General features: G+C 39.1%; 1 protein-coding gene across 4 annotated transcripts in view; it reads left to right on the forward strand.

Moving 5' to 3' along the window:
- Positions 1-26,959, forward strand: part of LARP1B (La ribonucleoprotein 1B) — a 97,144-nt gene that overhangs the window by 25,819 nt on the left and 44,366 nt on the right. For 3 of the 4 annotated variants that reach the window (XM_069091280.1, XM_069091261.1, XM_069091272.1), the window contains exons 5-10: positions 2,777-2,917; positions 7,626-7,769; positions 7,990-8,158; positions 11,708-11,852; positions 18,245-18,419; positions 25,080-25,252. In XM_069091280.1, the coding sequence (XP_068947381.1) occupies positions 2,777-2,917; positions 7,626-7,769; positions 7,990-8,158; positions 11,708-11,852; positions 18,245-18,419; positions 25,080-25,252 (947 nt within the window). Of the gene's footprint in view, positions 1-2,776; positions 2,918-7,625; positions 7,770-7,989; positions 8,159-11,707; positions 11,853-18,244; positions 18,420-19,069; positions 20,256-25,079; positions 25,253-26,959 lie in introns of those variants that run through there. The other variant, XM_069091289.1, reaches the window with a different exon arrangement.

Consider the following 26,959-nt stretch of genomic DNA (forward strand, 5'->3'; position numbering starts at 1 on the left):
TAAAATCAAGCTCCACATATTCTTAGGCAACTTCCCTGATATAGGAAGAGATTGAAAAGCCTCTTAAATTTTTCATTTCCGAGCTCTGCCTTTTCACTCTGTAGGGGAAGTCTGAAAGGGTCATCAGTATTTCCCCTGACTTCTTCCGAGCTCTGCCTTTTCCTCTGTAGGGGAAGTCTGAAAGGGTCATCAGTATTTCCCCTGACTTCTTAGACAGAAGCAATGAGAATCTTTAGGAGGTAGGAATATTGAAAAGGAGAAATGATAGTTGACATTCTGAATGGCAAGGAAAGGAAAATGACTGAAGGCTTCAGAATTCCTCTGGGATGTGTTTTAAAGTGTCCTGGACAATAATGACCCAGCACAGGCACAGAGAAGAGGATCAGGTGGGCAAGGGCCCGTCACCTTTGCCTCCTTTTTTCATCCTGGTCTCCTAACAGGTGAAGGGTGGAGATTGAATGAGGCATCATCAAACTTAGGGGTGGGGAACCTGCACCCTCAAGGCTACATGTGGCCCTTTAGGTGCAGCCCTTTGATTGAATCCAAACTTCACAGAACAAATCCCCTTAATAAAAGGATTTGTTCTATAAAACTTGGACTCATTCAAAAGGCCTCACTCAAGGACCTAGAGGGCCATGTGTGGCCTCCAGGATTAAGGTTCCTCACTCCTGATCAAACTGAATGGGACTTGCTCCTTCTGGGGGTACTGGATGGGAATGGAGTAAGTTAATATTTACAGTATGGTTCCAAATAGATCCTCCTTTTCCCATCAACCTTCAGTAATACCAGATCAGTCACATCTAGGGTATTTGGTAGAATTGAAAAGAAGGTATATTTTGTTGTAGTTTCTTATTGCATGTCCCTTCCTGGACCCTTTTCCTACCTTCCACCTTCTTTTTCTTTACCATTCAGGTACTACTCCTGTCTTCCTGGGGCCTTGGGGCTGTTTCAGATTCCTTAGCACAGGCTAAAATTGATCTAAGATGCTTGGAGTTCCTTCCAGAATGCACTATTTGAAATTTATCTGGACTCTGACAGCTTTGATTTCACTAAACTGATTAGCCCTGAGGTGCCAGACAGCCCTCCAGAGAGAGGGTGTTTGCATTATTTTTCAGAAAGCTTGTTAAATCTGCTGAGTCCCTTAGGTCTTCTTTGTTGCCTTCACTTCGGCTCCACACCTGCTTAGTCTAGGAGTAGAAGGTGGGACACAATGGTGTTGTCTCACATTTTTTTTATGTAACTTCCCACCCTCTCTCTTCCTATAGCTTGTAATGGAAGTGTGGGATGTTGCAGGAAGACATCAATTGTCTCAGTTCAGAGGGTTTCTGTTAGTGTACCACAAGATAGGTGTTGGTCATAATGACCCTAAGTCATACAGAAGAAGTTAAATGATGCTCAGTTTCCTTTCAAGAAAGTAGGAAATGGTTTCTATGCATGTTGCTTCCGGCAGCCAGTGTACATTTGTCAGATGCCTGCTTTGTGCCAGGCATTGTGCTAAGCACTGAGAAACTACAAAGAGGGGCAAAAGATGGGCCTGCTCTCCAGGAGCTCCCAGTCTGATAGGGGCTGGGGCAGCATGGAAACTACAGTGGACAAACAAGATAGAGATTGATCTGTAGATAAAGATTTCGGTACAGAATAAATCAGAGATCACCAATGAAGGGAAGATACTATGCACACACATGCATGTATGTAAGATAGGCAGTCAGTGAGAATGAGAAAAGAAAGATCCTTCTGATCTAAGTGTGTATTCACAGGTTGAAATTACTTTTTATACACAAAACACATACAGTTTTAGTCACCATGCCTACAGATGTGATTTCCCTTTTTTATCCTTTGAATTATATTATACTGGTCTTTCTGTATTTGTTATTCATAATGACAATATGTCCCATTTCATTTCTATACCACAGTTCTGCCATTTCCCAAACATATGGGTCATTAACAATTTTTCAGTATTTGAATAATAGAGTTTTAGAAGTATTCCTATAAAAATTGTTGAATGACCAAATGAAGATGATAATCTCTTAATTTATTTTTATGAGACACCTCATTCTCCAGTAATTCCCAGGCAATTATGAGGTATTAGTGTTACGTTCTGATAAGGTGGTATAAAAGTAGACAAAGCGTTTTGGATTTCTAAGGATGTTTCTTTACTACACTTAGGATTATCAAGTATGGTAGCACTGAAGATGCAGGCCTCTTCAGTACTTTGGGGGGAATCATTGTTTGTAATATCTCATAATGGTTTCTGTCTTTAGCTAATATTTTTCTCAGGTCCACTCAATACAATAGACTGGAGTAATTTTATGGATTCAGAAGAAAAATGTTCTGTGTATTCTAACACAGATTTTCACCCTCCTTTACAAACACCTGCCTTTGTTGTGAAGATGCAAAATGTTTATTTGTATTATTAATAGAGCACCTTAAGCACATTTAATTAGGAAGTTCATAAATTCAGGGCAAAAATAATTAGATGTCCCATAATCATCCCCTTAAGAATAGATAAGCATAGTTACCTTCTTTTGCCTTTATTCTTTTTTCATATTTAATTTCATTTGTAAATAGATTTTTTGAAAATTGCTCATTTACTTTTTTTAAGTTATTCAGATTCAATAATATTAATTTTAGGTGATATTTATTGACCCCAGTTTCCAAAAGTTAAGATATTTGCTTTTTAAAATACTAGCCATATGATTTTTCAAACTTTCTTTTTAAATATTAGAAAAAATATAGTTACTATTATTCAAAAAGATTTTGTTTTGTATTCTTTAAGCTAATAAGCACAAGTGGGTACCACTTCATTTAGATGATGTAAGACCTGATAGCCAAGAAAGACCAGGATCCCGGAACAGCTCTAGATCTCAACCAGAAGCAAATAAGTCAGCGCATAACAACCGCCGAAATGACTCACGAAGTAAGTAACTCTCTCTTGGTTAAAAAGGGCTGAAGATTTTTTTTTTTTTGCTTTTTGGAGTGAGGGAGGAAGGTAGGGCAGTTGGGGTTAAGTGACTTGCCCAAGGTCACATGGCCAGTAAGTGTTAAGTGTCTGAGGCTGGGTTTGAACTCAGGTTCTCCTGACTCCAGGGCTGGTGCTCTATTTATTCACTGTGCCACCTAGCTGCCCCAAGATACATTCTTAATGCCAGACTCACTGGGCATAGGTAAGGTTTTTATTAATATTATGCTTTAAATAAAATGATGTAATAGCTTGCGGCTCAGCATCCCTTCATGGATGGAGAGGGAAGAAGATCTGGGTTGGAGTCCTTCCTCAGACACATTGGCCACGGACCAGCTGGGGAAGGGAGTCTCTCAGGGTTCTGGGCAAGGAATTTACTGACCTTTCCACGTTCTAGACAACTTACTCTAAGATGTGGCCCAGCTGTGGGAGAGGAGGTTTCTTCACTTAGGCATTGCCTGTGCCAGAGAAATCATGGGGTCTGGTCCCTATTCCTCACAGTATCTGAGCTTCAGTATGTAAGCCTTAAAGTGTACCAAATGCTTTACATAGATGATGGCATGTAAGCCTCGGGGTGTGGCTAAGATAAGTCCTTCTTACTGATGAGGAAGCAGGTCCCAACAGTGAGTTATTATCAGAGGCAGGATTGGATCCCAGCTTTTTAGCCATTGTTAAGTCTTGTTTAGTAAGTGAAGGGGTGATTTCAAGTGCCCTCAGCAATCAAAGAAGGCAGTAATCAGCATTAACCATCTTACTTTTAGGAAGTCTGATGAACTGTGTGGTATAATGTCAGACTTTTAAACTTCACTTGAAAACAAAGGGAATGAATGCATTCTAGAGGGAATGAATGAATGAAAGAAAGAAAAAGCATTTGTGCTTGCTGTGTGCCAAGCGCCACTAAGGTCCTGCAGGTCAAGAATGTTTTTATTAAAAGCCTGGATTTTATTTCAAATTTTAGTTACAGTACCTTTGTTGAAAGTCATGATTAGTATTTGAGGGCCATATGAAATCTCCTGGATCTTTCCCCTGCCCCCAGACAAAGAAAACATCTGGTGTTTTAGCATGGTGTTGGAGTGGTCACTGACTAGATGTTTCCGGTAACTAACACAATTGTATGTTTTGTTAAGTTGATTAAAATAGCAGTCCAAATAAAATAAAAATATTTTGTATTTGTGGTCTAATGAATGTTTAAAGTACAGCTGAGAAACTCACATAATTCCAGATGTAGATTCTTGCTGGTTGTAGCAGCAGCACAAGGCTTAAGGACAGAGGGTGCTCCCCACACCCCAGATAGGTTCTGTTGCCTTAGATAACACATCTAAAGAAAAAGCTTGCAGGTGTGATAGAACACTGATTTGGATGTCAAACTCTGCCTGTAGTTCCAAACTCACCACTAGCTGAATGTGTGACTTTGGACATGTCACATAATTGTAATAGCAAAACCCAGCATTTAAATAGTACTTTAAAGTTTGCAAAAAGCTTTCTATATGTTACCTCATTAATCCTTAAAACCACCCTGGGAGGTAGATGGCTATTTTTATACCCATTTTACAGCCTAGGGAACTGGGACTGAGAGTAGTTAAATTACTTGCCCCCCCAAAGCTAAAAAGTGTATCTGAGGTAGGATGTGAACTCAGGTCTTTCTGATTCCAAATTCTACACTGTTAGTTACTGCACCACCTACCTGCCTCACCTCTAGACCCTAATTTTGAAATCTGGAAGACAAGAAGTTTGGAATAGATCAAGTTGTAGGTCCTTATGGGGTTTGATGTGTCATTACCCTAGTTTATCAGAGGTGGTACTTGACTCTCAGAGGTAGTTTTGAAAAAGATAATTCTTATCTCCTCATGCATTAATGTGCCTGTTTTACCATTTCTGCAAAATCTCTGAGAGTGATCTAGGTATGTGTTGATTATCTACTAGTACTTAGTATTGTATAGACAGTTCATTAAGAGTTGGATCCAGAACTGACTTAGGGACAAAGTGGATTGGGTTACATTTGGGAAATTGTATGGTACTTTCAGTAGTTTCCAACCTTCCCTCTGAAACACTGTCCTTTTCAACATGAATATTCTAAAATTTGTTCTGTGTGACTTTATATTAGAGAACACCATAAACTGAAGAATAAACAAAAAATAAATAAAAGGAATTAAGTGACTGAAATCCACTACCAGCATTCAGTTCTCTGGTATTGAATTGTTTGTGCCTGGCACATGGCAAGCCCAAGGTGTACCAAGGTGTAACAGCTCATGCCTGGTGTTGATAGCATGGGATGCTAAGAGGTCTGAGGAGAGCTATTGGTGTGGTGAGGACACCCCCATGAGGCAGGTTGTGGGAAGATTTACAGAGGAGTGAGCCATGGGAGTGAGTAGTGCCTATGTCCCTGCAGTGCTGCCTGGCCACTGCCAGCAAGCTAGAGGACTTTGGGGTTGTGTTAACTAATCTTTTCATCAGTCGGGCTCCTAGGAATGATCTGTTAACTATCTGAGATGAATTTTTCTATTACGTAGGAGACTTCTGGCACATTAGATTAGCTGAAAATAATTTGGTGGTGAGGCAACAGCTGCCAACACAATTCTCTCTCCAAATCTTTCTAATCTCGTCCCTGAACAACCTGTTTTTGATATTGTCATTATCATCATCAAGAAATAGGATTTGGATAGAGAAGGTCATTGGTTGTTAGATTTAGAAGGCCTTTAGTCCAACCCCTTATAGACAAAGATGTGAGTGCTACAAAGGTTAAAGTCACTTTCCAAGTTTATAAAAGGAGTAAGTTAAGTGACAGAAGAGGGATTTTGAAAGCAGGGTTTTCTGTTTCAGTCCTTCTGTTGCACCAGTTGAATGAGAAAAAGGCATATGTTTTTAAAAAAAGAATTAGAGTTGTGGACCTTCCCTTTCAATGATTTCCCCTTTTATCACCTGCCACGAAGTTCAGCCATATCAAGCGTAACACGAACACAGAATCAAATGAGACACGTTCCTAAGAGGACTTTTTGGTCATGTAAGAGAATGTACTAGCTCATAATGAAGACAAAGAATAACTAGGCCAAAGGGCAGAAGAGCCCTGGAAGTGGAGGGTGAGGAGAGGGTGAGAGGAGGAAAAGATCTTAGTCCACTGTGTTGAAAAATCAGGAGAGCTGATCTTGAGCCATTTTTCTCTTTGCCTCTAAACAGCTCAGATAAAATTCTTCAGGAGAACCCATTTGGTGGAAGCTGGCTGGTGGCCTTTAGCTTATGTGGCCTGAAAGTGGCTGTCACCTCAGCTTGGGGATTTTAGATGCTCCTGGCAATCCAGAAATGTGGAGGTTTGGTAGAAGGCGTGTCTAGTGTGGCTTCTACTGCAAAGCAGCCACCACTCAGTCTGAGAGGGGAGGGGAGGTGGAGGCGACTTTGGGATGGAGGCAGGTGTAAGGGAGAAGAAAGCTTGAGAACACATACAGAAAACTTACCGTTTAGGGTTCACAAATATAAATTGATGGAAATCTAAAATAGTTTTTCAAAAATGTGTTTTGCCTTTATGTTAAAATTACTTGGAAGCACCTTGTACCAGAGAGAAGCAGTTGAACTGCCCCAGCCATCCTAGGAGACAATGCTAGGTCCTTGGGCTCAAAGGAGCAGCAGGTGTGCTTTACCTGCTCTCTGCGTTTTTCATTTACTCAGAGTTCAGCTTCCCTTTAGTGGTCTTTGCATTTATTAATTTTTAGCATTCCTTTTTCTAAGATTTTGAGTTCCTAATTTTTTTCTCCTCCCTTCCTTCTACCTTCCCCAAGACGACATGCAGTCGTATATAGGCTGTGCTTGCACAATTTTGTTAAACATATTTCCACATTAGTCATATTGTGAAAGAAGAATCAGAACCAAAGGGAAAACCCAGGAGAAAGAGGAAAAAAAGAGAAGCTTGTGTGCTTCACGCTGCCTCCTGGCTCCCTTCCTCTTTCCCTGCATGTGGACGGTGTTTTCCGCCCCGAGTCCCTTGGGATTCTCTAGATCGTTGCACTGCTGAGAGGAGCTGAGTCTGTCAGCATTGATCATGGCTCGGGGCCGTGCCTGTGTACAGTGCTCTGGCTCTGCTCACGTCAGTCAGCATGGCACTTATAGCGTCGTGATTGTTTATGTTGTTGTTGAGCTCGGCTTGTTTTCAGTCTGACTCATTTCATACAAAAGCTTGCCAGGTTGCTCATTTCTTAGTGCATAGTAATGGGTTCCTATACCCTAGTTTTTTCACCTACTTTGTTTCTGTCTTTAAAAGTTGGCTACATGCCTACTTGTGAGGTGCCATGGGCAGTAGGTGTAGACAGTTGTAAGCTTCTTGCATAGTTTGAGATTGTCTGTCTCCCAGTGGGGTCTGATTTGGGTATAGTACAGGGGGTAGCAGCATCAAATTAGAGGCTATCAAGATTGTGATCCTTTGGGATTATGTTCAGTTCTTTTTAAGTCTATAAAGAATTACTGTGGTAGTAACAGTCATGTGACTACTGTATATCATCCTAACTTTGCATTTTATTTTTAAAAACAAGTTTTTTTTTTTTAAAGGTCAGTCAGTTTTGGTTGTATTTCCACTCATAGACCCTGATAGATTCTCCTCTATTACCAAAAAAAAAAAAACAAGCAGCCAACACAGTCAATCAACACAGTGATCTTAACTGATTTGTTTTGTTTTGAAAAGGTTGGAGACGGGATAGAGAGAAGAGAGATGACCAGGACGAAGTTTCCAGTGTGAGAAGTGAAGGTGGTAATATTCGAGGTTGCTTTAGAGGTCGAGGAAGAGGACGTGGCCGGGGAAGAGGACGAGGCAGAGGAAACCCTCGAAGTATGACGGAAGTGGTTTTTGTTTTCTTTAAAGTGGATGAAAATTATTTTTTACTTTACACTGTTTCCCCCTTCTATTTTTGTCCAAAATATTTAAATATTGGCATATTTTTCTGGTTGTTGTAATGTCAGAATAGTGTAAAATTAGGCATTTTTGTGTCACTTAACAAACATTTATCCATGGACTTTTGAGTAACCTTTTCCCTCCATATTTTTTGAAGTGAACTTTGAATATTCGTATGGTTATCGAGAACAACATGGTGAAAGAACTGATCAGCCATTTCAACCAGAACTTAACACTAGCATGATGTATTACTATGATGATGGTACAGGAGTTCAGATGTATTCTGTGGACGAAACATTGCTCAAAGAATACATTAAGCGGCAAATGTAAGTAGATAAACATCTATGACTTAAATGTTAGCTTGTTTTCAGTTTTTCAAAGAGTACATTGGTAAAGTTGGGAAATACAGGAATTTTCCATTCATATTTTATTGGTTGAGGAAAGGATTTTCATTCTAATGAAATAGACTACCGTTGACTCAAACTTCTTTGTAAAATGTATGGCTGCTTTTTTCTCCCTATATTTGAATATTTCTCTACCCAGTGAGATAGATGTATGCAAGTTAACATGCCATGGGAGGATGTCCCATTTATATTTCTAAAGAGAGTTGATAGAAATGCCAGTGGAACACACTTCTTAAATTACAGCATAATTTCCCGTAAGTGATTAAATTAAGAATGAAAATTGTGTTTGCAACTCAGTCAAAACTAGTGTTAGCCTCTGTAGATGGGTGCTTACTGTCATAAATTGAATGAAAAGTGAAAGGAAATATGCATTTGTCTGTTAAGTAGGAATTCTAAATCTCTTTGACCTTGTTTACTTGTTTTGTTTTCTACTTTATTTTGGCCTCTGGAGGATAGTTGTCAGGCCCCTGTTTTGAGAAGTGTTTGGGTTGACTTTGAGACGTTTTCAGTAGCTCCTTTCTCCATTAAGTTTTAACTTAAGAGGCTTTCTAGTTTGTTCTTTTGTCTCTTGAAAAAAAAAAGTCCTTCTAGATATTAGTAGTTGTATAGTGTTTTGCTGCTTTATTTAGTAAAGAGAGAGAGGGAGATGGGATGTTTCCAAAAGGTGTGTGTTTAATTTTTAGAAACGTGGAGAACTTGTTTTCTTATAAAAAGCAGTTAGGAAAGCTGTTTTTGAAGGGGTTAGTAAAAAGAAAATTCTTGAATGGTCATCTTATTGAAAAGCAAATGGACTCTGCCTGTTATTGGCAAATATTTCTTTATCAGCACCAGCTGGACCCTCTCCTGGGATGCCATCATGGTGGATTTAATCTTCCCAATAATACATGAAGCAGCTTGTTCATTTTGTTCTTGCCTTTTTTATGGGCAGAAAGTGTCTGGCATATGATTTCAACCTCAAACCACTTACTCCATTTTATTTTTTGTAACTCTTGGTGCCAGGCCCCTTCTGAGACCCGACGGTGGCCGTCTAGCTCCCTGTTGACATAATCGTCCTCCACTCTCCTCAGTCTCCACTAGCCTCAGCTTCCGCTGTCCTCGGGGTGAGTGGGAGGAGCAGGGTCTCCAGGGTTGGCCAAATTTCTGGTCATGCAGTGTAGAGCTTCTAAGGTAGTCAGGGAAAAATCCAGAAATAATGCAGAATAACAAGGGAGGAAAAAAGTGCCTTTAAAATAAACTTGTGTTGTATTCTTAAATCATTTCTAGCCTGGCTGGTGGCTTTAGACTGTTCTCTTTTGTCATTTCAGATCTAGGGAAGAATATGGTCATGTCATGACTCAGAGCTTTATAGCAGTGATAGTGACTATACCAGACTTATCTGAGAACTGTTGTCATGATTATTAGGCATGTGGCAGCAGCCCTTAAGGGAGGACACTTTCATTGTAGAAGTCTGAAGCTTGAATTGAATTATTTTAGATGAGAAATCCTAAAGATTGTGATCATTTGGTTCTTTGTTGAAAATACAAAGTATTCTTTTTCCTTCAGTTCACTAAGTCTTGAAAATAGGAATTAAGTGACATTTTTTTAAACTTCTGAATTCTGTTAAGACATTATTTTTGAGATGTTAATGGTATTTCACTGTAATTTTAACTTTCAGGATGCATATTACAGTGCTTTTGCTTCTTTTAAGTTTTGGTTTTGGTGGGTTAATTGGGAGATACCAGAATGTAAACTTCCACCAAGTTGTTTTGATGATTAAAACTTGCAAAATAACTGCTTTTCATTTAAAATTTATTGTGACTCCCAAACCATTGTTCTGAGGAACATTGAATTATTTTTTTCTGTGTATTTAGAGTGACTTTTCAAGAAATACCTTTTGGAAATCAGTCTTTTTAAATACACGTGTATATTCTATTTATATATGTATATGATATGCACACAAGCACAGATGTGAAAACATCAGGCTGTGAGCTTTGTCTCTAGCATACCAATCCTAGAAAATCTAATTCGTGGAATTTTACCTTACTAATTTTTTCTTCCATTAGGGAAACATGCTGTAGAAACTGATTATTAAACCAAAGTCTCTCTAACAGTGTGGTCCTTGCTTTCTTGGTGTTCTTAAACATCTTGGCTTTTTTGTTTTCTCTTCTCTGTCCTTCCCTAATAATACGTCTGTCTGAGAAATTTTAAAATTTCATTCTCAAAGGCGATGGCAGATTTGTCATTCTTAATGTCTTGGTGTTTTTTATTTATTCTTCCGGATATGACTGAGTTTTTATTAAACGTTTATTGTTTGGTGAAAGTCCTCCCAGTTCAGGGACATTCCCAAGAAGACCTGTAAAACTTTGAAGCCTTGTCGGTTCCTTCACACTTGGAATGGTGTCCTTGAAGACCTTTGTTCTTAGCTGTTCTGGTCTTGTCCTTCAGCTTCTGCCGTTCTTTGTACGGAGGAGAGAGGGCATTCATTAGTCAGCAGATGGTTTTTACTCTCTCAGACCTATGTAGTAGTTTTGCCTGTTGCTGCTTAGATAAAAAAAAGCATCCTGAGTTGTGGACCTTGCTCTTAGGTGGTGAACAATAAAGCTTAATCTGGGCTTTGGTTAGCTGAGGAGGATACTTCCTCTTTTTTTTTTTTTTAAATAACTTGGAAAAGCTACTTGCTGATTCATAAATGTTATATATATTCTCTACAAAGCTTTCTTGGGAAAATGCCTAGAAAGGAGGAATTCTTCTGTAGCTTCTCTTGGTGCCTGAGTCAACCTTGCAGATTTAGCTTTAGTAATAAGTAATGTTTAATTACATCCTAATTTAATTTAACTGGGATACTTCCTTAGAAATGGTTCAAAGCAAATGAGAGACTGGTTAATTCTTGGTACTTTTATATGCAAGACTGAAATAAATATATTAGATCAGTCTCAGCTTTGTGGAGAACGCAGATTCACTTATTTCCTTCCACCTGAATAATAGGCAAAGTGAAAGACCTATTAAATGCACTGCAAAAGATTATTATTGGGGCGGCTGGGTGGCTCAGTGAATAGAGCACTGGCCCTGGAGTCGGGAGGACCTGAGTTCAAATCTGGCCTCAGACATTTAACACAAAAACTAGCCGTGTGACCTTGGGCAAGTCACTTAACCCCAATTGTCCTCCAAAAAGCAAAAAACAAACCAAAAAAAAAGATTATTATATTTTCCTGTTGGAATATATTTTTGTCAAATTAGGGGAGGCATGGGAGTTTTTGTGAGATTTCTTTCTTAGGTTTCATAGCCAGACTTTCATGACTTTTGTGCTAGCTAGTTTCTTCTAATGTTGTTTTTATTTAGTATTTAGTTTATATCTATTAGCATAGGATTTTTATTGCTAACCATAGCTAAAACTTGTCTTGTGGCAGATGAGACATGACAAAGAACAAATGCTGATTGCTTTTTTTAATAAAAGAATTAAGCTTATATTTATCTCGTTATTTCTCTCTTCAGTGAATATTACTTCAGTATAGAAAATTTGGAACGGGACTTCTTTCTTAGGAGGAAGATGGATGAACAAGGTTTCTTGCCTATTTCTCTGATTGCCAGTTTCCACCGTGTTCAGGCCTTGACTACAAATGTTAATCTCATTTTAGAGGTAATCAAACTGTATTTAAAAACCTTTTCCTGGACTTTGTGTATCATCTTGTATCTCATTTCTGTTTTTGTGGGAGAAACTTGTGTCTTTTTCACATGTTCAAATGACCAGTACTTTGAAATGCTTGACAGACTGCTGCTGATGGAATTCCCAGTACAGGTGCTCCTGGTGTTGAGGGTCACATTTATATTGGACTTTCTGAGCCCTTTCAGGCTACTAGGGCTTAAATTCTTTTCAAGTTACTCATCTGCTGCAGGTGACACCTCAAAAGCTGTACAATAGTTTGGAATCCAGGCCCCTCCAGGTTCTTGGTTTCATTCATTTCATTCATTGAGCATTTTGCCTTTGGCAGCTACAGCAGGGTTTCTGATAGTTCTCAGAGGCTGGCAAGTTAAAGCTCTCCCCCTGGAAGGAATTTTTTCCTCATAGTCACCAACCCATATAATATAGCATATAACATCTACCCATGGGCACATTTACATAAGAATACATGTACATAAGAACAAGAAGGGAAGAAGACAATAAGTTAGTATCGCAGAGAAACATATGTAGCAAGAGATTAACAAAGGTGGACAAGTCACAGATTTAAGTGGGCGGAAGGGAAGGAAAGTAGAAAATTGGAATTTTGGAGCTATACTTGAGAAAGATAGTGGGTGCTCTATCAGAAGAGAGTATAACATTTTAATTCTTAGCAAGTTTATTTTTATGTATTTAGGCAATAAAATTCATAAATTCTGTTTTAAAAATAGAATTACATTTAGATGTAACCTTGGAGTGCAGTGATAGAATAAACATTTTAAATTATAAGTGAAGAACTTAATGTGCATTTTTTGCTATAAATTTAAAATATATTTTTGAGGAAGGGAAATAATGCTAGAGCCGTAATGTAACATTGAACCTTGTGTAATGAAGTTTTGTTAGGCATGCTGCCTTCACCCTTCCTATTCTCTCCTCTCATTTGGAATAATCTTTGGTGTCGATTCAGTTAGCATCAACATCGTGGAACTCCTTGTGACCTTGTAAAAGAATAGTTTCTATTTTTCTATTTTTTTTTTTAAAGCAGTTGGGGTTAAGTAGCTTGCTCAAGGTTACACGGCCAATTATTTCTGGGTGGGTGCTAAGTATCTGAGCCCGGATTCGATCCCAAGTCATCCCGACTCTGGGGCCAGCGCTCTTACTCGCTGAGCCATCTGGCCGCCCCTAAGCAATTGGGGTTAAGTAACTTGCTCAAGGCTACACGGCCAGTTATTTCTGGGTGGGTGCTAAGTGTCTGAGCCCGGATTTGATCCACAAGTCATCCCAACACCAGCCACCTGGCTGCCCCAATAGTTTCTATTTTTATTATAAACTTTAACATTAATAAACTTTTGAGGGGTGGCTAGGTGGCACAGTGAATAGAGCACTGGCCCTGGAGTCAGGAGGACCTGAGTTCAAATCTGGCTCAGTCACCTAACACTTAACTAGCCTTGTGACCTTGGGCAAGTCATTTAACCCCAATTGCCCTCCCCCCCCAAAAGAAAACACACACAGCAAAAATAAATAAATAAATAAGTAAATAAACTTCTTTTTCCATATTTCATTATATTTATTTGTATACAAAGAACATACTTCCTTCTCACATTCATACTCTTCAGAGCTCAGTTCTAGCACCATTTCCTAGATGAGGCTTTTTTTTCCAAATGCTTTATTAACTTCTGATTTACATCATTCATTTCTGCCAGATTTTGAGTTACAAATTTTCTCCCTGTTTTTCCTCTAACCACCGCCCCAAAATAGCAGTCCCACAAGATATTCCCCCCCTCCAATCTGCTCTCTCCCATATCTTCTACCATATCCCCTTTGACTTTTCTAGTAGGGCATGGTGGATCTCTATGCCTCCCTGCCTGTATATCTTATTTCCCAATTACATGTAAAATAGTATAATAGTATATATATATATATATTTTTAAACATTTGATTTTAAAATTTTGAATTCCAGATTTATTCCCTTCCTCCCTTGTCACCCACCCTTACAATAAATAAACTTTTGAACATTTTAATGTACAAAAAAAAGAAGGGGATTGCATATGACATAGTGAACTTGCATTCTCTGCCTTTTGCTTTTAAAGTATAAATTTAACGTGATAGTTGGAAAAAATAAAATTGTGCCCCCTTCTTGATCAGTTTTTGTAGATTTTTAAAAATTCCTCATTGATGGAGAGGACATTCTGAGGCTTGCTTGTTAGCATTGTGCTTTTTTTTAGCTCTGAATCATTTTATAGCAAGAATTCCAAGGACCTTCTCACCATCAGGGTTTAGTCTTCAGATATATAGAACCAAAAAATGGCATATATTTACCTGTGAACACTTCCATCAACCCTTTTGTCCCCTTCTTTGTCCCCCCCCCCGCCCCCAAAATGATTCAAATTTTAATTTTTTTTTCCTTATTGAGGAGAGGGAGTGTTCATGTTTCATCACTTAATATTATTTTGTTCCAAGAGTGTTTTTATTTAGTAAGCAACAAAATTTTGACTGAGCATTTACTGGGTGCAGGGGCCTGTACTAGGCTCTACATAGGGGAAGACGAAATACTAATTACTTCTTGTTCTCATCTTATATTTTGTTTGGGCAACATAGAAGCAGTTATAGCGTAGTGCATGGAGTGCTGGGGGCGGCAACTAGGTGCCACGGTGTGTAGAGAGCTGGGCGTGCTGTCAGGGAGACTTGCTGTGTCACCCTGGGCAAGTCACTTCACCCTGTTTGCCTCAGTTTCCTCATAGGTAAAATAAGCTGGAAAAGGAAATGGCAAAACACTACTTATATCTGCCAAGAAAACCCCAGATGGGGTCCCAAAGAGTTAACCTCAGATGGAATCACAATGAGTTGGACACAACAGAAAATGACTTGGCAGCAGTGGAGAGTGCTGGCCCTGGTGTCAGGGAGACTTCCTGAGACTGAATCTGGCCTCAGACACTTCGGAGCTCTGTGACTCTGGGAAAGTCACTTGATCTGCCTGGCTCAGTTTTCTCAACTGTAAAATGGGGATAATAATAGAACCTCTCTCCCAGGGTTGTTGATCACATGTAAAGCACTTTTCTTTGTAAATGTTAGCTATTATAGAACACATCGGTGAAAGAAATGAAGAGCTCTTATGGTGAGTGCTTAGGAGCAGCATATAGATTAGGTGTCCAACATGAAATCCAGGCAGAAGAGGGCCTCTAGATAGATGCAGAGGCCTTCAGAGTCTCCTTTTTGCAGGGAACGTGCTGATTGTATCAAGACCCAGATAGCATAAGACTTCTTAAGTTTACAGATGAAAAGCTTAAGTGAGTAAAGAATTCTGAACTGATCATTACTTTGGATGAGAGAGCTCTTAGATAGACTTTGTAGATGGCCAGCAACCTGGACCTTGAATGAGAAAGGGCAGGTGTCAGGGAGGGGAAGGAATTGTCCTGGATGATATTTAGGAACCTCAGGTTCCCAATAAATAGCTTACATTTGTATAGAGAATTAATTTGCAAACCGCTTTTATCTAATTAAAACAGTTTCTCTAACGAAAACCTTGAAGGACAGCCTTTGTGAGTTGTGGGATCTCCTGCTGCAGATGAGAAAGCAGTTTGCCTCGGTCAGCAGTGTGGTGGTGACCCTTAACTTTTCCCCCTGCTTTGGTTGTTGGTCTGAAGAAATTGTCCTGAGGCATGGTACTGTGAGGAGGCTGCAGCCCGTTCTCAAATTCTGACTGCAGAAGTGCTTAGATGTTATTTATAAAATAGATGTCAAGGAAGGGAGGTGAGCTAGTCATGAAATGAGAATGAGCTAGAACCAGTGGGGAAGGTCATGGGTCATATTCGATGCTGTCGCCCAAGAGTCATAGGGGAGGGCCGAAGAGAAGAGGGCATCAGAGGGTTGCAGTCAGCATCACTAAAGGGAAGAGCCGTTGTTAGAGACTCAGATCCCTTGAAGTTTTGGAGAGGAGGTGTATAGATTGAGAGGATATATGATTTTTAATATTTGGGTTACTGGAAGATTTTTTTTACATATTTTTCTTCTAATGAGAACTAGACAGTTGATGAAGATTAGATTTGGAATTCTGATTCCAGCTTTAGTAGTAATTTTTCTTTTTCTTTTTTTTTTTTGCTTTTTTTTTTTGGAGGGCAGTTGGGGTTAAGTAACTTGCCCAAGGTTACACGGCTAGTTTTTTTGTGTGGGTGTTAAGTGTCTGAGGCTCGAACCGAACTCAGGTCCTTCCTGACTCTGGGGGTCTGCGCTTTACTCACTGCGCCGCCTAGCCACCCAGTTAGTCTTTTTTTCTAAGGCCATTTTGATGATCATTTAGTTTCTAGCTTCCTCTTAATTTTTCTTTTGCAAAACAGAAATAGATGATGGCATTTATGTGCCTCAGAGGAAGTAAGCATCTTCAACAAGTTATGATTTCTGGCTTTTGGAACTCTTTGGGTTGTTATGGGGGATGCTGACATAATCACATAAAAGCTTCCTTAACTTTGGTGGTTCTCAATGTACTCTGTTTTATGAGAACTTGTATTTCAGAGTCCTGCCTCACCAAAAGATGTTAGCACTTTGTCACGTGGTCACTAAGTATACAAGATATTCTCTAGTAGATTGAGGGCAGGGGACATACCTTAGTGAATCTTGCCATCTTTGCCCAGTGCCTTATGCCGTCTTATGTGCTCCTGGGCCTGTTTGACATTGCTAGAAAATGTGAAGCGCTGGGTTGGGGGTAGGGTGGCATCATTTCCAGATCTCTTCTCTTCTCTTCTCTTCTCTTCTCTTCTCTTCTCTTCTCTTCTCTTCTCTTCTCTTCTCTTCTCTTCTCTTCTCTTCTCTTCTCTTCTCTTTCTCTTTCTCTTTCTCTTTCTCTTTCTCTTTCTCTTTCTCTTCTCTAGTAGAGGGGAAGGTAGGGCAATTGTGGTTAAGTGACTTGCCCAAGGTCATGACACAGCTAGTAAGTGTGTCGAGCGTCTGAGGCTTGATTTGAACTCAGGTCCTCCTGACTTCAGGGCCAGTGCTCTGTTCACTGTACCACCTAGCTGCCCCCGAAAGATAAATTTTCAATGCCTTTGTCAGGGAGGAAATAGAATTAAATTTATAAAAACTTCATTTAGTAATGCATTCAATACAACAGACGTTTACTAATTTCCAGTATGAGCAGGTTGCTGTGTCCCGTGATGGTAGTACCAAAACAAAATACTCATTTCCATCAAGGAGTTTTCCATATTTTGGAGAAGGGTGAGGATGGGTGGATGGGGAGAGTGGCTTATGACATGTATACTCATAAGTTTACTAAAAGACATGGGAGCAAAAGGAACAAAGACAAATCCAGACAAAAAACCTGAGAAATGTTTGCAAGAACACTGTTAGTTAGGACCAGAGAAGGTTACGTGGAAGATCAGGTAGCTGAGCTGAACCTAGAAGGTCCAAATGGGTTATGAAGGGCAGAGATGATGACAGCGTCTTGTCTACGCTTGGGTGACAGTCTGTTTAGTTTTGGGTGATGGCTTGGCAAGGTAGTGAGACAGACACATTAAGTCCTACTTGTAAGACATAAAGTTGTTGGAAATGTTACACAAGTAGCTACATCCTTATATAACAGAGCTGAGAAGTGAAGAGTTACAGGGTTTTTTTCTGTGCCCTTAGAAGCATGCATCACAAAATCTGTCTCACATTTATTTCTCATGTGGGCAAGGGTACCTTCAGAGTCGATCTTCATTTTGTATCTAAATGGAGCAGATTTTGCCACTTGGTATCCAAGCCCACAGCCAGTTAGAAGCAGGGGATTGCAAACAGAAAGGTGGACAGATAGGTCCGTGGAAATGACCGCATCTAGCTTGGCTGCCAGATAAGAAAATAGCAAACAAGCAGATGTACAGCTTTTGAAGTGTGGGGGCCATGTAACTCAATGTGCATACCTCAGTAAAATAATGTCTTCTCAATAAACCCATCCTTGGAACACATTTGGTAAAAAAAAAAAAAAAAAGCTACTTGCTTCAGTCTGTGGAGTGCCATTAAGAACAAGAAAGTAAGCAAAAAATGTGCCAGGAGCAACCAGAGGTGTTTTTAAATAAAGTTTTGCCTGAGCTAGGTTTTAACTCTTTCACTAAGTTACTTTTGAAAGGGCCTAATTGTGCCCGTAGGTACTATACTGATCCCTGACAGAAGGGGCACTATCCACTGCACATGTCCCTCCTGCTCTGCTGCTTCCCTGTTGCATGGAAGCAAATGCTGGTGTTCAAAGTCTGTGCCGGCTGAAGGCACAGCAGCTGAGTCTATGAAGCCAAAAGGCCTCCGGGCCTAAGCAGAAAGTAGATTGTACCAGGGTGATGGAGTGATCGTTACCAATTGTTAGGAATTTAGTGATGTTAACAGTGACAATCTACCATTTATTTTTCACCTAGGCTTTGAAAGACAGTACAGAAGTGGAAATAGTGGACCAGAAGATGAGGAAAAAGGTGGAACCAGAAAAATGGCCCATCCCCGGCCCTCCTCCACGTAGTGTGCCACAAACTGACTTCTCTCAGCTCATCGACTGCCCAGAGTTCATACCAGGCAAAGCCTTTGGCTCACATACTGGTAACGGCTTTTCTTTTTCCAGAACAGACAGTTTAGCAGTAGGAAAGGCTATGTGGCCCAATCTTCCTGTCCCTTTTTTAGTTTCATTTTTTGGATTCAATAGAAAGAATAAAGTTCACACTATGACTTTAGATACCCTGAATTTTATTCATGTAATTCCCATAGAGAGCTACAAACTACCCAAAGCAGGGATCTGAGAGTTAAAGTTGAAACTGTATTCTTCACTCACCTCTCATTCTTTTCGATTTGTTTTCATACTTTTGGTAGACATGAAGTTTCTGCCTAACTGCTTTTGATTTTGATGATTATTTAATCATATTTTTGTAAATGAATTAGGAAAACAGCTAGAGGATTTTCAGATACATTATGTCACCTTTTTTTCCCCAAGTAAATTTAATATTGGAATATTCCAGGTGTTTATCCTTGGAAAGTATTCTTTTATCCACCATACAGGTATAGTAGAGCACACGCAATTCCAGTGCAAGCTTCCCTTAATTTCCCTGCCAATGTGCTTCAACCTTGACTTGAAGGGACACAGACCTTGTCTACACTCTGGTTAAAGCAGAATTAGGGCCTATCTATAAGGTTATTCTCACTTTGTGGATTAAAAACTGGTTGTGACTTCCACTTCACAAACTGCTTTGTGTTAGATGGTTTCCTGGAGCATCCTTAAGGCATGCCGCCTCGGGAAAAATGTGTACTAGAACTTTTTTCAGTCAGTGGGATGATCTTCTGATGTACTTGGATGTCATGTGAACGGAATATGCAGTGGAATGGGTGACTGATTGAAAAGGCAATCTTATCACTTTTGGAGCTGTGTGGTGCAGCAGATCTGAAACTGGGACTGCCCTCCTCTGCACAAGCAAGCCTGCTTTCTGACTCCTATTGCAGGAGCGTGCTTCAACACTACAATGGAGAGTCTGCCTGTGAGACGGTGTTAAGGTGGACCAGAGGACTGCTGTTGTCTTAGAGACTCTGCCCATCAACATGGAAGTGGGCTGCATGGGCTCCTCTTTCCAGGGTGAGGGAAAGTCTACAGCTGTCATTCTGGACATCTAGCAAGTGTGTGTGGTTTCCTGCCAGGCTTGTGTGCATCTGCAGTGTTACAGAAATAGGTGTGAATGTGAAGGCATTTTCCAAACTGAGGCTGTTTGATCATTGGTCTACCCTTCATCAGCTGCTCACTACTGACAGAAGTTATGTATGTAATTAAATGTAGACTGATGGAGTCTCGCATCTATTCGTGAGTGTTGATTCTCTAAAGAATTTAAGAATGTCTTACAGTTTAATTTTTTAAAATACAGAAAAGGAAAAAGAAGGTACCTTTTCCACTCATGAATTGTATTCTTGATGGTGTTTCAAGGTACTTGAAATACTGGTGCAGTCAGCAGTGATGTTGGGCAGTCTTGAGTTATTTTGACTTTTCTGATCTACCTTTGATTGTCCGAGCTGTTGATTTTCACCTCTGTGCCTCTCTGATCCCAGCAAACACCCATTGTAACATTATTTTCTAGAAGTTAAAATGGCCAGGTGATTTTTCAAAAATTGAAGGAAAGATGACACTGCCTCCTGACAAGTGATTAATGTATGTTGTTTGTGCATGTCAGAGATTACTCTCCCTTACTATGTAAAACATCATGGGATTCAAGATGAAAGTTTTTTAACCTGACCTAAGAATAGGAATTTCAGAGTTAATAGTCCAATAATGTTGCCATGGAAAATACCATTTGCAGGGCAGACGGGAAACAGGTCAGCCAGATTGGAGATGCCATTAGTCTATTAATCATCTTTGCATTATTAATAAAAAATAAGATAATAAAATCAGAATGCCTTGTATATTTTTTGTGTGTGTTTTTATAACTAGCACTCAGACACATGCACATGTTAACTTAGTGCCTCTGAAACAGTCCAAGTGTGTTCAAACACATTTTTTACATTTTCAGGTTATTTCTAAAATATGAAATTTAATTTGGTCCTAGCTTAATGAATAAATAACAAAGTAGAGACGGGGGCAGTTGTGGAATAATGCATTTTCTGAAGCTGCTTAGTTTCCTTGAATTTTGAGTACTAAGCCCTTAATAAATAAAACATGCTATAAAGCTGTTTTCATTTTCATTTAATCTTTTGTCAAATTATTTACTGCCCTATTTGGAGGACTCTAAATGGAATAACCCTAATCGACCTCCCCAGTACGTCTTGGTCACTTAAACTTGGTGTACTAAGGTGGTGAAAGTGTACCTTAAGTAATGGAACTCTGGATCCCTGACTCTGTTTACATCCTGGTAGGTGGGAAAGTGGTCTATGCAATCCATATTTAGGTCAAATGATATGGTAGAGACTTAAAGAGCATAAAACCAAGGCCTTATTTGCCCTTTTCTCAGGAATTTGGGGGAGGGAAGGGAAGACATTTATATCTCAACATTTTTGCTTCTCTCTTCATCACAGAAACAAGTCTTCTTTTTCCTTCAGGGAAAAACCCTGATCTTTCTTTGTAGAATCTTTCTTAAATCAGGTTGACTTGTCTAATGTTGATTGGCCTTTGCAGCGAGCAGAGGACTTTATTGCATCAGGAAAGCTTAAATTGCAACTTGATTAGAAGAGGAATGGTAAGATCTTAGAATTCTTTTTTCAAAAATGCATACAGCGTTCACCCAGGTGGGGAAAAATATACTTTATCAATGACCCCAGAACTACCATATATGCTTATATTTGTGACGTATTTGGCACACAATGTGAGCAGGACCTGAATCTCTTCTAGTCATGGACACCGTTAGTCATAAGAAGGTACACGTTTTGAAAATGGAGGAGGGCGTGTCTGCTAAAACTTGCCCTTGGATTCTTTTCTTGGTAGCGTTCTTATTTCTTTTGGTAGTTAGCTTACCTTTTTGATAAACTCTTTTACTGCATGTTCATTGTGAAGCTATTGACATGTCTGAAAACATACCTATTTTGATAGGTGAATTTTGGTTGGGTGTCATGTCAAAGGTGGTTAGGCATTTAACTTGTTCAAGCTTATTCATGCCCTGAAGGCTGGGGTTCTCTTAACATGGATAAAGAAAGTCATGTCAGCAGGTGTAATGGGGAGGTGACATGATGTACTTTGGAGAACCAAATTTATTGGTAAGTAATTTTGCCTTATAGATACCTCTTTCTTTTCCCCCAAAATGTAGTATGGAAAATCTCCATTAAAGTCATATTCTGAAAGCCTCGCCCCATAGCATGAAAGTAAACTAGATTTTTTTTTTTTTAAAGCAATTGGGGTTAAGTAACTTGCTCAAGGTTACACAGCCAGTTATTTCTGGGTGTGGTGCAAAGTGTCTGAGCCCAGGTTTGATCCAGGTCATCCCGACACTGGAGCCGGTGCTCTTACTCGCTGAGCCACCTGGCCACCCCTAAGCAATTGGGGTTAAGTAACTTGTTCAAGGTTACATGGCCAGGTGTTTCTGGGTGGGTGCTAAGTGTCTGAGCCCGGATTCGATCCCCAGGTCATCCCGACTCTGGGGCCAGCTCTCTTACTCGCTGTGCTACCTGGCCGCCCCAAGTAAACTAGATTTTTAATGGCTATGCCTCTCTTTGGAGAGTATGTTCTAGTAGGACCTACCTCACAGAAAAAACTTTAAGTGCAGATAGCCATGTTTGTCTGGCATTAGACCAGCCTAGCCAGCCACAGTCTCATCACTAGGTGGTGAGCAGCTACCACTTCAGAGGTTTTTTTCTCTAGGATTGGTATTTGCATTGGTGGATGAAGGACCCATTTACTTAGGAAATTTCAGCTGTTTTGATAACACTGAATGAAGGATAGAAAGACCTTCGCTGGAGTAGGACAATGTCTTGGCACTTACTAGCGGAATTTTTACTGGAATTATCTGAATTAGGGCTAATTAAATCTTTGAAGTAATGAGACTAGTTACTTTAAAAAAAAACCAGTCTCCATAGGTTTAATTTTTTTTCCTCTCAGTTGAAAGGAAGCTTTGTTTTCAGTTTGAGGAATTTACCAATATTTAGAAGATTACCTAGAATTAAATGGACATGTCTGTAAGTTTCCTACCATTAAATTTCTAAAAATAAAGTATATCTAATTTCAGGGGGAAGAAATCTTTGGGAATTACTTTTCTTATGATTGGAGCCATGGGAAAAAGCCCCTGGGAAGGAAATTTTTAAGACATTTTTGATGATTATGCCTTTTAAATACTCTAATATCTTTAAGTATACTGACCAATTTTAGAATTTGAAAGGTTTTAAAATAAAAATCTGTTATTAAATTATCCAGTTTTTACTGACATTAGTGTTAAACCAAGAGTATGTTTCTCAGTTTTGAGTTCCCATGATCTTCTGCAAGTAGACACACATCAGTTTGTTCAGTCTTGGTATTGAGATGAGAGTATTATTAGAAGCCTGCACTTTAAAGTTTCAAAAATACAGTAATCTGCAGGAGTTTTCATTTAGATTTCTGCTATGTCAGAGTATGATCTTGTTCAAAAAAGTGTTTTATAATTGCTTTTTCAGACAAAAAAATATCTATCCATTTTTAGTGTTTGCATTTTGTGAAATGTTACTGTAATGTCCAAAAATATTTGTTTGATAAAACATTGAATTTGGCACGATCCAAAAAATCCCTTATAGAATTTAAGGAATAGTTTATATCCCACAATCTTTTTTTTTTCCTCCTTCAGTTTTATATTTCTACATTTATTTGCATTAATGGTTTAAAAAGTGGTTTCATATCCATAACTTGCTTGATCCAGCAAGCCTCTCTGGCAAATAGGATATGTGACCTGTTTTACAAATGAGGAAACCAAGTCCAGAAGAATAAGAAGCTTGCTTATAACTAGTTAGTAGTAGAATTGGGACTAGAATTGGGGCTTCCTTATTTCCTGTAAGATTTTTCCATTATGATTTGTAACTTTTATTACTTTATTACTTTTCCCCCTGCTAGAGAGTATAGAGAAAATAGAAGCATCTCTGCCATTAGTATTTTCTTAGGTCTTTTATGACTTGGGATTCTGTCTTTTAAATTGATTTGCTTGTGCAATTTTATTTTTGTCTGTGTAAAGTCCCATGGATTTTCATTATAAAAACGTATTTCTCATTTTGAAGTATGTGGTAGTTTCTTTCCTACCCTCTGCTATTTTCCTTTCAGCCCTAGTATGCCCAAGGTCTTAGGTCTAAATCATTTTTTTTAACTTTTTTTTTTTTTTGAGGGAGGAAGGTAGGGTACTTGGGGTTAAGTGACTTGTCCACGGTCACACAGCTAGTTTTGTGTTAAGTGTCTGAGGCCTTATTTGAATTCAGGTCCTCCTGACTCCAGGGCCGGTGGTCTAGTCACTGTGCCACCTAGCTGCTCCAAAATATATTAATAACTTTTTTTTTGCTTTTTGGAGGGGGGAAGGCAGGGCAGTTGCGGTTAAGTGACTTGCTCAAGGTCACACGACAAGTAAGTGTTAAGTGTCTGAGGCCGGATTTGAACTCAGGTCCTCCTGACTCCAGGGCTGGTGCTTTTATTCACTGAGCCACCTAGTCGTCCCCAAATAATTTTCTAGAGTGTCACATGTCATTGTTTGCCTTTCTAAACTAATAGATGCAGTCAGAATAGGTGATTGTACCTTTCCAAACCTAGTATGTTTGAACATTTTCAGTGAAATATTTATTCAGGAAAATGTGGTTATTTGGAGCAAAGGTGTTTAACTCGCAATATTGTTATGACTTGCATGTGTTTGCCAGTACCCTTCTATAGAACTGAAGTTGCCTGTCCTATAAACTCACATAGGGCATGCCTAGGAACCTAAAGCACATTGCAGCAGAGATACCTTACCCTTTGAAAATGCCTCTTTCTAAAGGAAAGATCATTTGAAATAAAAACTGGCCGGGGAGACAGAAAAAATATGAGTATAGGTTTAGGCGAATTGAAATTCTGTTAGGCCTCACAAATGATAGTATGTTATAATTATAAAAACTGACATGATTGAAGAACTAATATAATAGTACGTTTAGTGCTAAGCACTTTTTAAGCGCCTGATACAATATTGAATTGTGTAGGTGATGTATACATGGAATGTTCACTCAAATTATTTAGTTTGCCTTCATGCCTGAGGGAAATATTCAAAATAGGATTGTGTACATCTTGCATAATGGTAAAATAATGAGGATTGGTAAGTAACCTCTCACGGACTGTTAGAATATGGGCCAGGATAATGACAGAAAGCTCATGTTCCCTCTTATCTTAGAATTTCAGTCCAGTTTTTCCTGGTCAAGTGTCCCTACATCTCTCTACTGTCCCGATGTTTAGTAAGTGGCCCACTTCTTGACAAGCTTGTCAAAGAGGTTAAATGCTAAATGTGTGGTGGTCCTTCCAAAGCAAGATTGGAGCACATTCACAGGTCTGCACAAGCATTTGACTGTCCTTTCTGTATCTTTCCTGTGTTGAATGAAGGCTTCATTCTTTAAGGTTTAATACCTAACAGTTAAAGAACACTTCTTGTATACTTGTAAGAAGTAGAAAGAGGAAGCAAGTGGTTCACATATTATCTTTAGGGTTATTGATTTATCATCATTCTTACATGGAGTAACATTTTCAACCCCCAAGTTCAAAGACAATATAAAATGTGTAATAGAAAAAGTAAGAATAGTTGTTTTAACTGTAGAACTAATTTAAAATTTTAGAGTCTGCCCCAAGTTCTCCAAGAATGGGAAGTCCATTGAGTCCAAAGAAAAATATTGAAACAAGTAACCTTCAAACAATGTCTAGAGGGTTGTCTACCAGTTTGCCTGATCTGGACTCGGAGCCTTGGATAGAAGTAAAAAAGAGGCATCGTCCATCCCCAGTTAAATTAAAGGTAAGCTATTACCATCTCCCGGATAAGGAACAGTGTCCGTGAGAGCAGGCTTAGGATGAGTAAGAGAATGTTAAACTTTTTTTTTTAACTATATAAAGTATGTGTGTAAATCTTGGAGGCCACAATCTAAAATTTTAACTTGATGGGCAGCATTGCATTGCTCAGATCACATTGTGTCATCTGAAAAACCTTAAAATTTGTACTGTTCAAGTATACAAGTATTTCTCTCTTAGAAAAGCCATGAAATTTTCTTGTCACATTTTTACAAAGCAAAGTGAGAAAGTGCTTCTCATTGTGCTTGGAAGTTGAATAGTTAAGACTTCGTATAGTTCTCTGGTGATACTGAGCACACAAGTCATATGTGATGACTTTGTAAAATTAAATTAGGTTACTATTTTCTCAAACAGAGATCCCCTTTTTCTCCCTCCTGCCCCCTCTGCCCTTGCCCTCAGTTGGGAGAGCAAGAAAAACAGAATCTCTTATTATAAACATGTATAGTCAAGGAGAACAGATTCCCACATTGCCATTGTGACACTCCTTCCTCCCCTCTTTCCCCCAGCACAGTGTCTTAGTCTGCAGTCATGAGTCTGTGACTTCTGTGAGAAGGCAGGCTGTTTGATCATGTGTCCTGGAGTTGTGTTTGGGCATTGTTCTGATCAGACTTTGTCCTTATGGTATAAAGTATTCTCCAGGTACTGCGTCACTCAGTTTATCTAAGTCTTCTAGGTGTCTCTGGAACCATCGCCATCATTTCTTACTGCACAGTAGCATGTTGTCACGTTTGTGTACCATACTTGTTCAGCCAAACCTCAGGTGATGTACACCCTTTCAGTTTCCAGGTCTCTGCCATTGTGGTTGGTTACCTTCTTACCAAGGAGGGGAAGGGTCAGGATGAACCTATTTATGTAATGATTTCACTGTTGTGTGTATCTCTGTGTGTATGTGTTTTAATCAAAGTCTCAGCATCTCTTAAAGTTGACTGTGATACGCTTTATTTTTCATTTAGGACTATACAAAATACAAAAAAATTCAAGAATTTAAGAACTTTTAAATTTTGGCATGCAAATAAGTAAGGATTTTATTTTTTTGTCACCCTCTCAGAATGTGAATTCTGAGCAGATAGCTAAACAATTATAGCAAAAAAAAATCCTTAGTTGTAATTCTATAATGAAAGTTATGTCCAACTTAACTAGACTCTTGTGATAGGTTTTTCAGGCTCATAATCCTAGGGAAAGCAGGAGGTTCATCTTATTTTGACTTTAGGATTTTTATTTTTTTTTTTGAGAGGGAAAGGTAGGGCAATTGGGGTTAAGTGACTTGCCTAGGTCATATGTCTAGTTTTGTGTTAAGTGTCTGAGGCCGGATTTGAACTCAGGCCTTCCTGACTCCAGGGCTGGAGCTCTATTCACTGTGCCACCTAGCTGCCCCAGGATTTTGACTTTTAATTACCAGGAAATGTTATTTTTTTCCAAAGATAGTTGTTAAATGAAGGGCCATGCTGAAATGTTACCAATTCCCATTTTCAGTCTAGGAAGATTTAAAGTAAATATTTCTTGGTCTTGGCCTTAGTGATTTTTAAGTGACCCAAGTGACAGAGAGAATGTTTATTAAATTTGTCAGTGGAACATAAAGCAGGAGTTGGAAAAATGTGGTAGACATAGTGGCCAGTAAAATATGTGGGATAGTGAATTGAAATTTAAGTTGATA

The sequence above is a fragment of the Petaurus breviceps genome, unplaced genomic scaffold (genome assembly GCF_028583685.1).
Source record: "Petaurus breviceps papuanus isolate PSGF00001 unplaced genomic scaffold, PetGlider_PUasm1.0 126, whole genome shotgun sequence".
In the NCBI taxonomy this organism is placed as follows: Eukaryota; Metazoa; Chordata; class Mammalia; order Diprotodontia; family Petauridae; genus Petaurus; species Petaurus breviceps.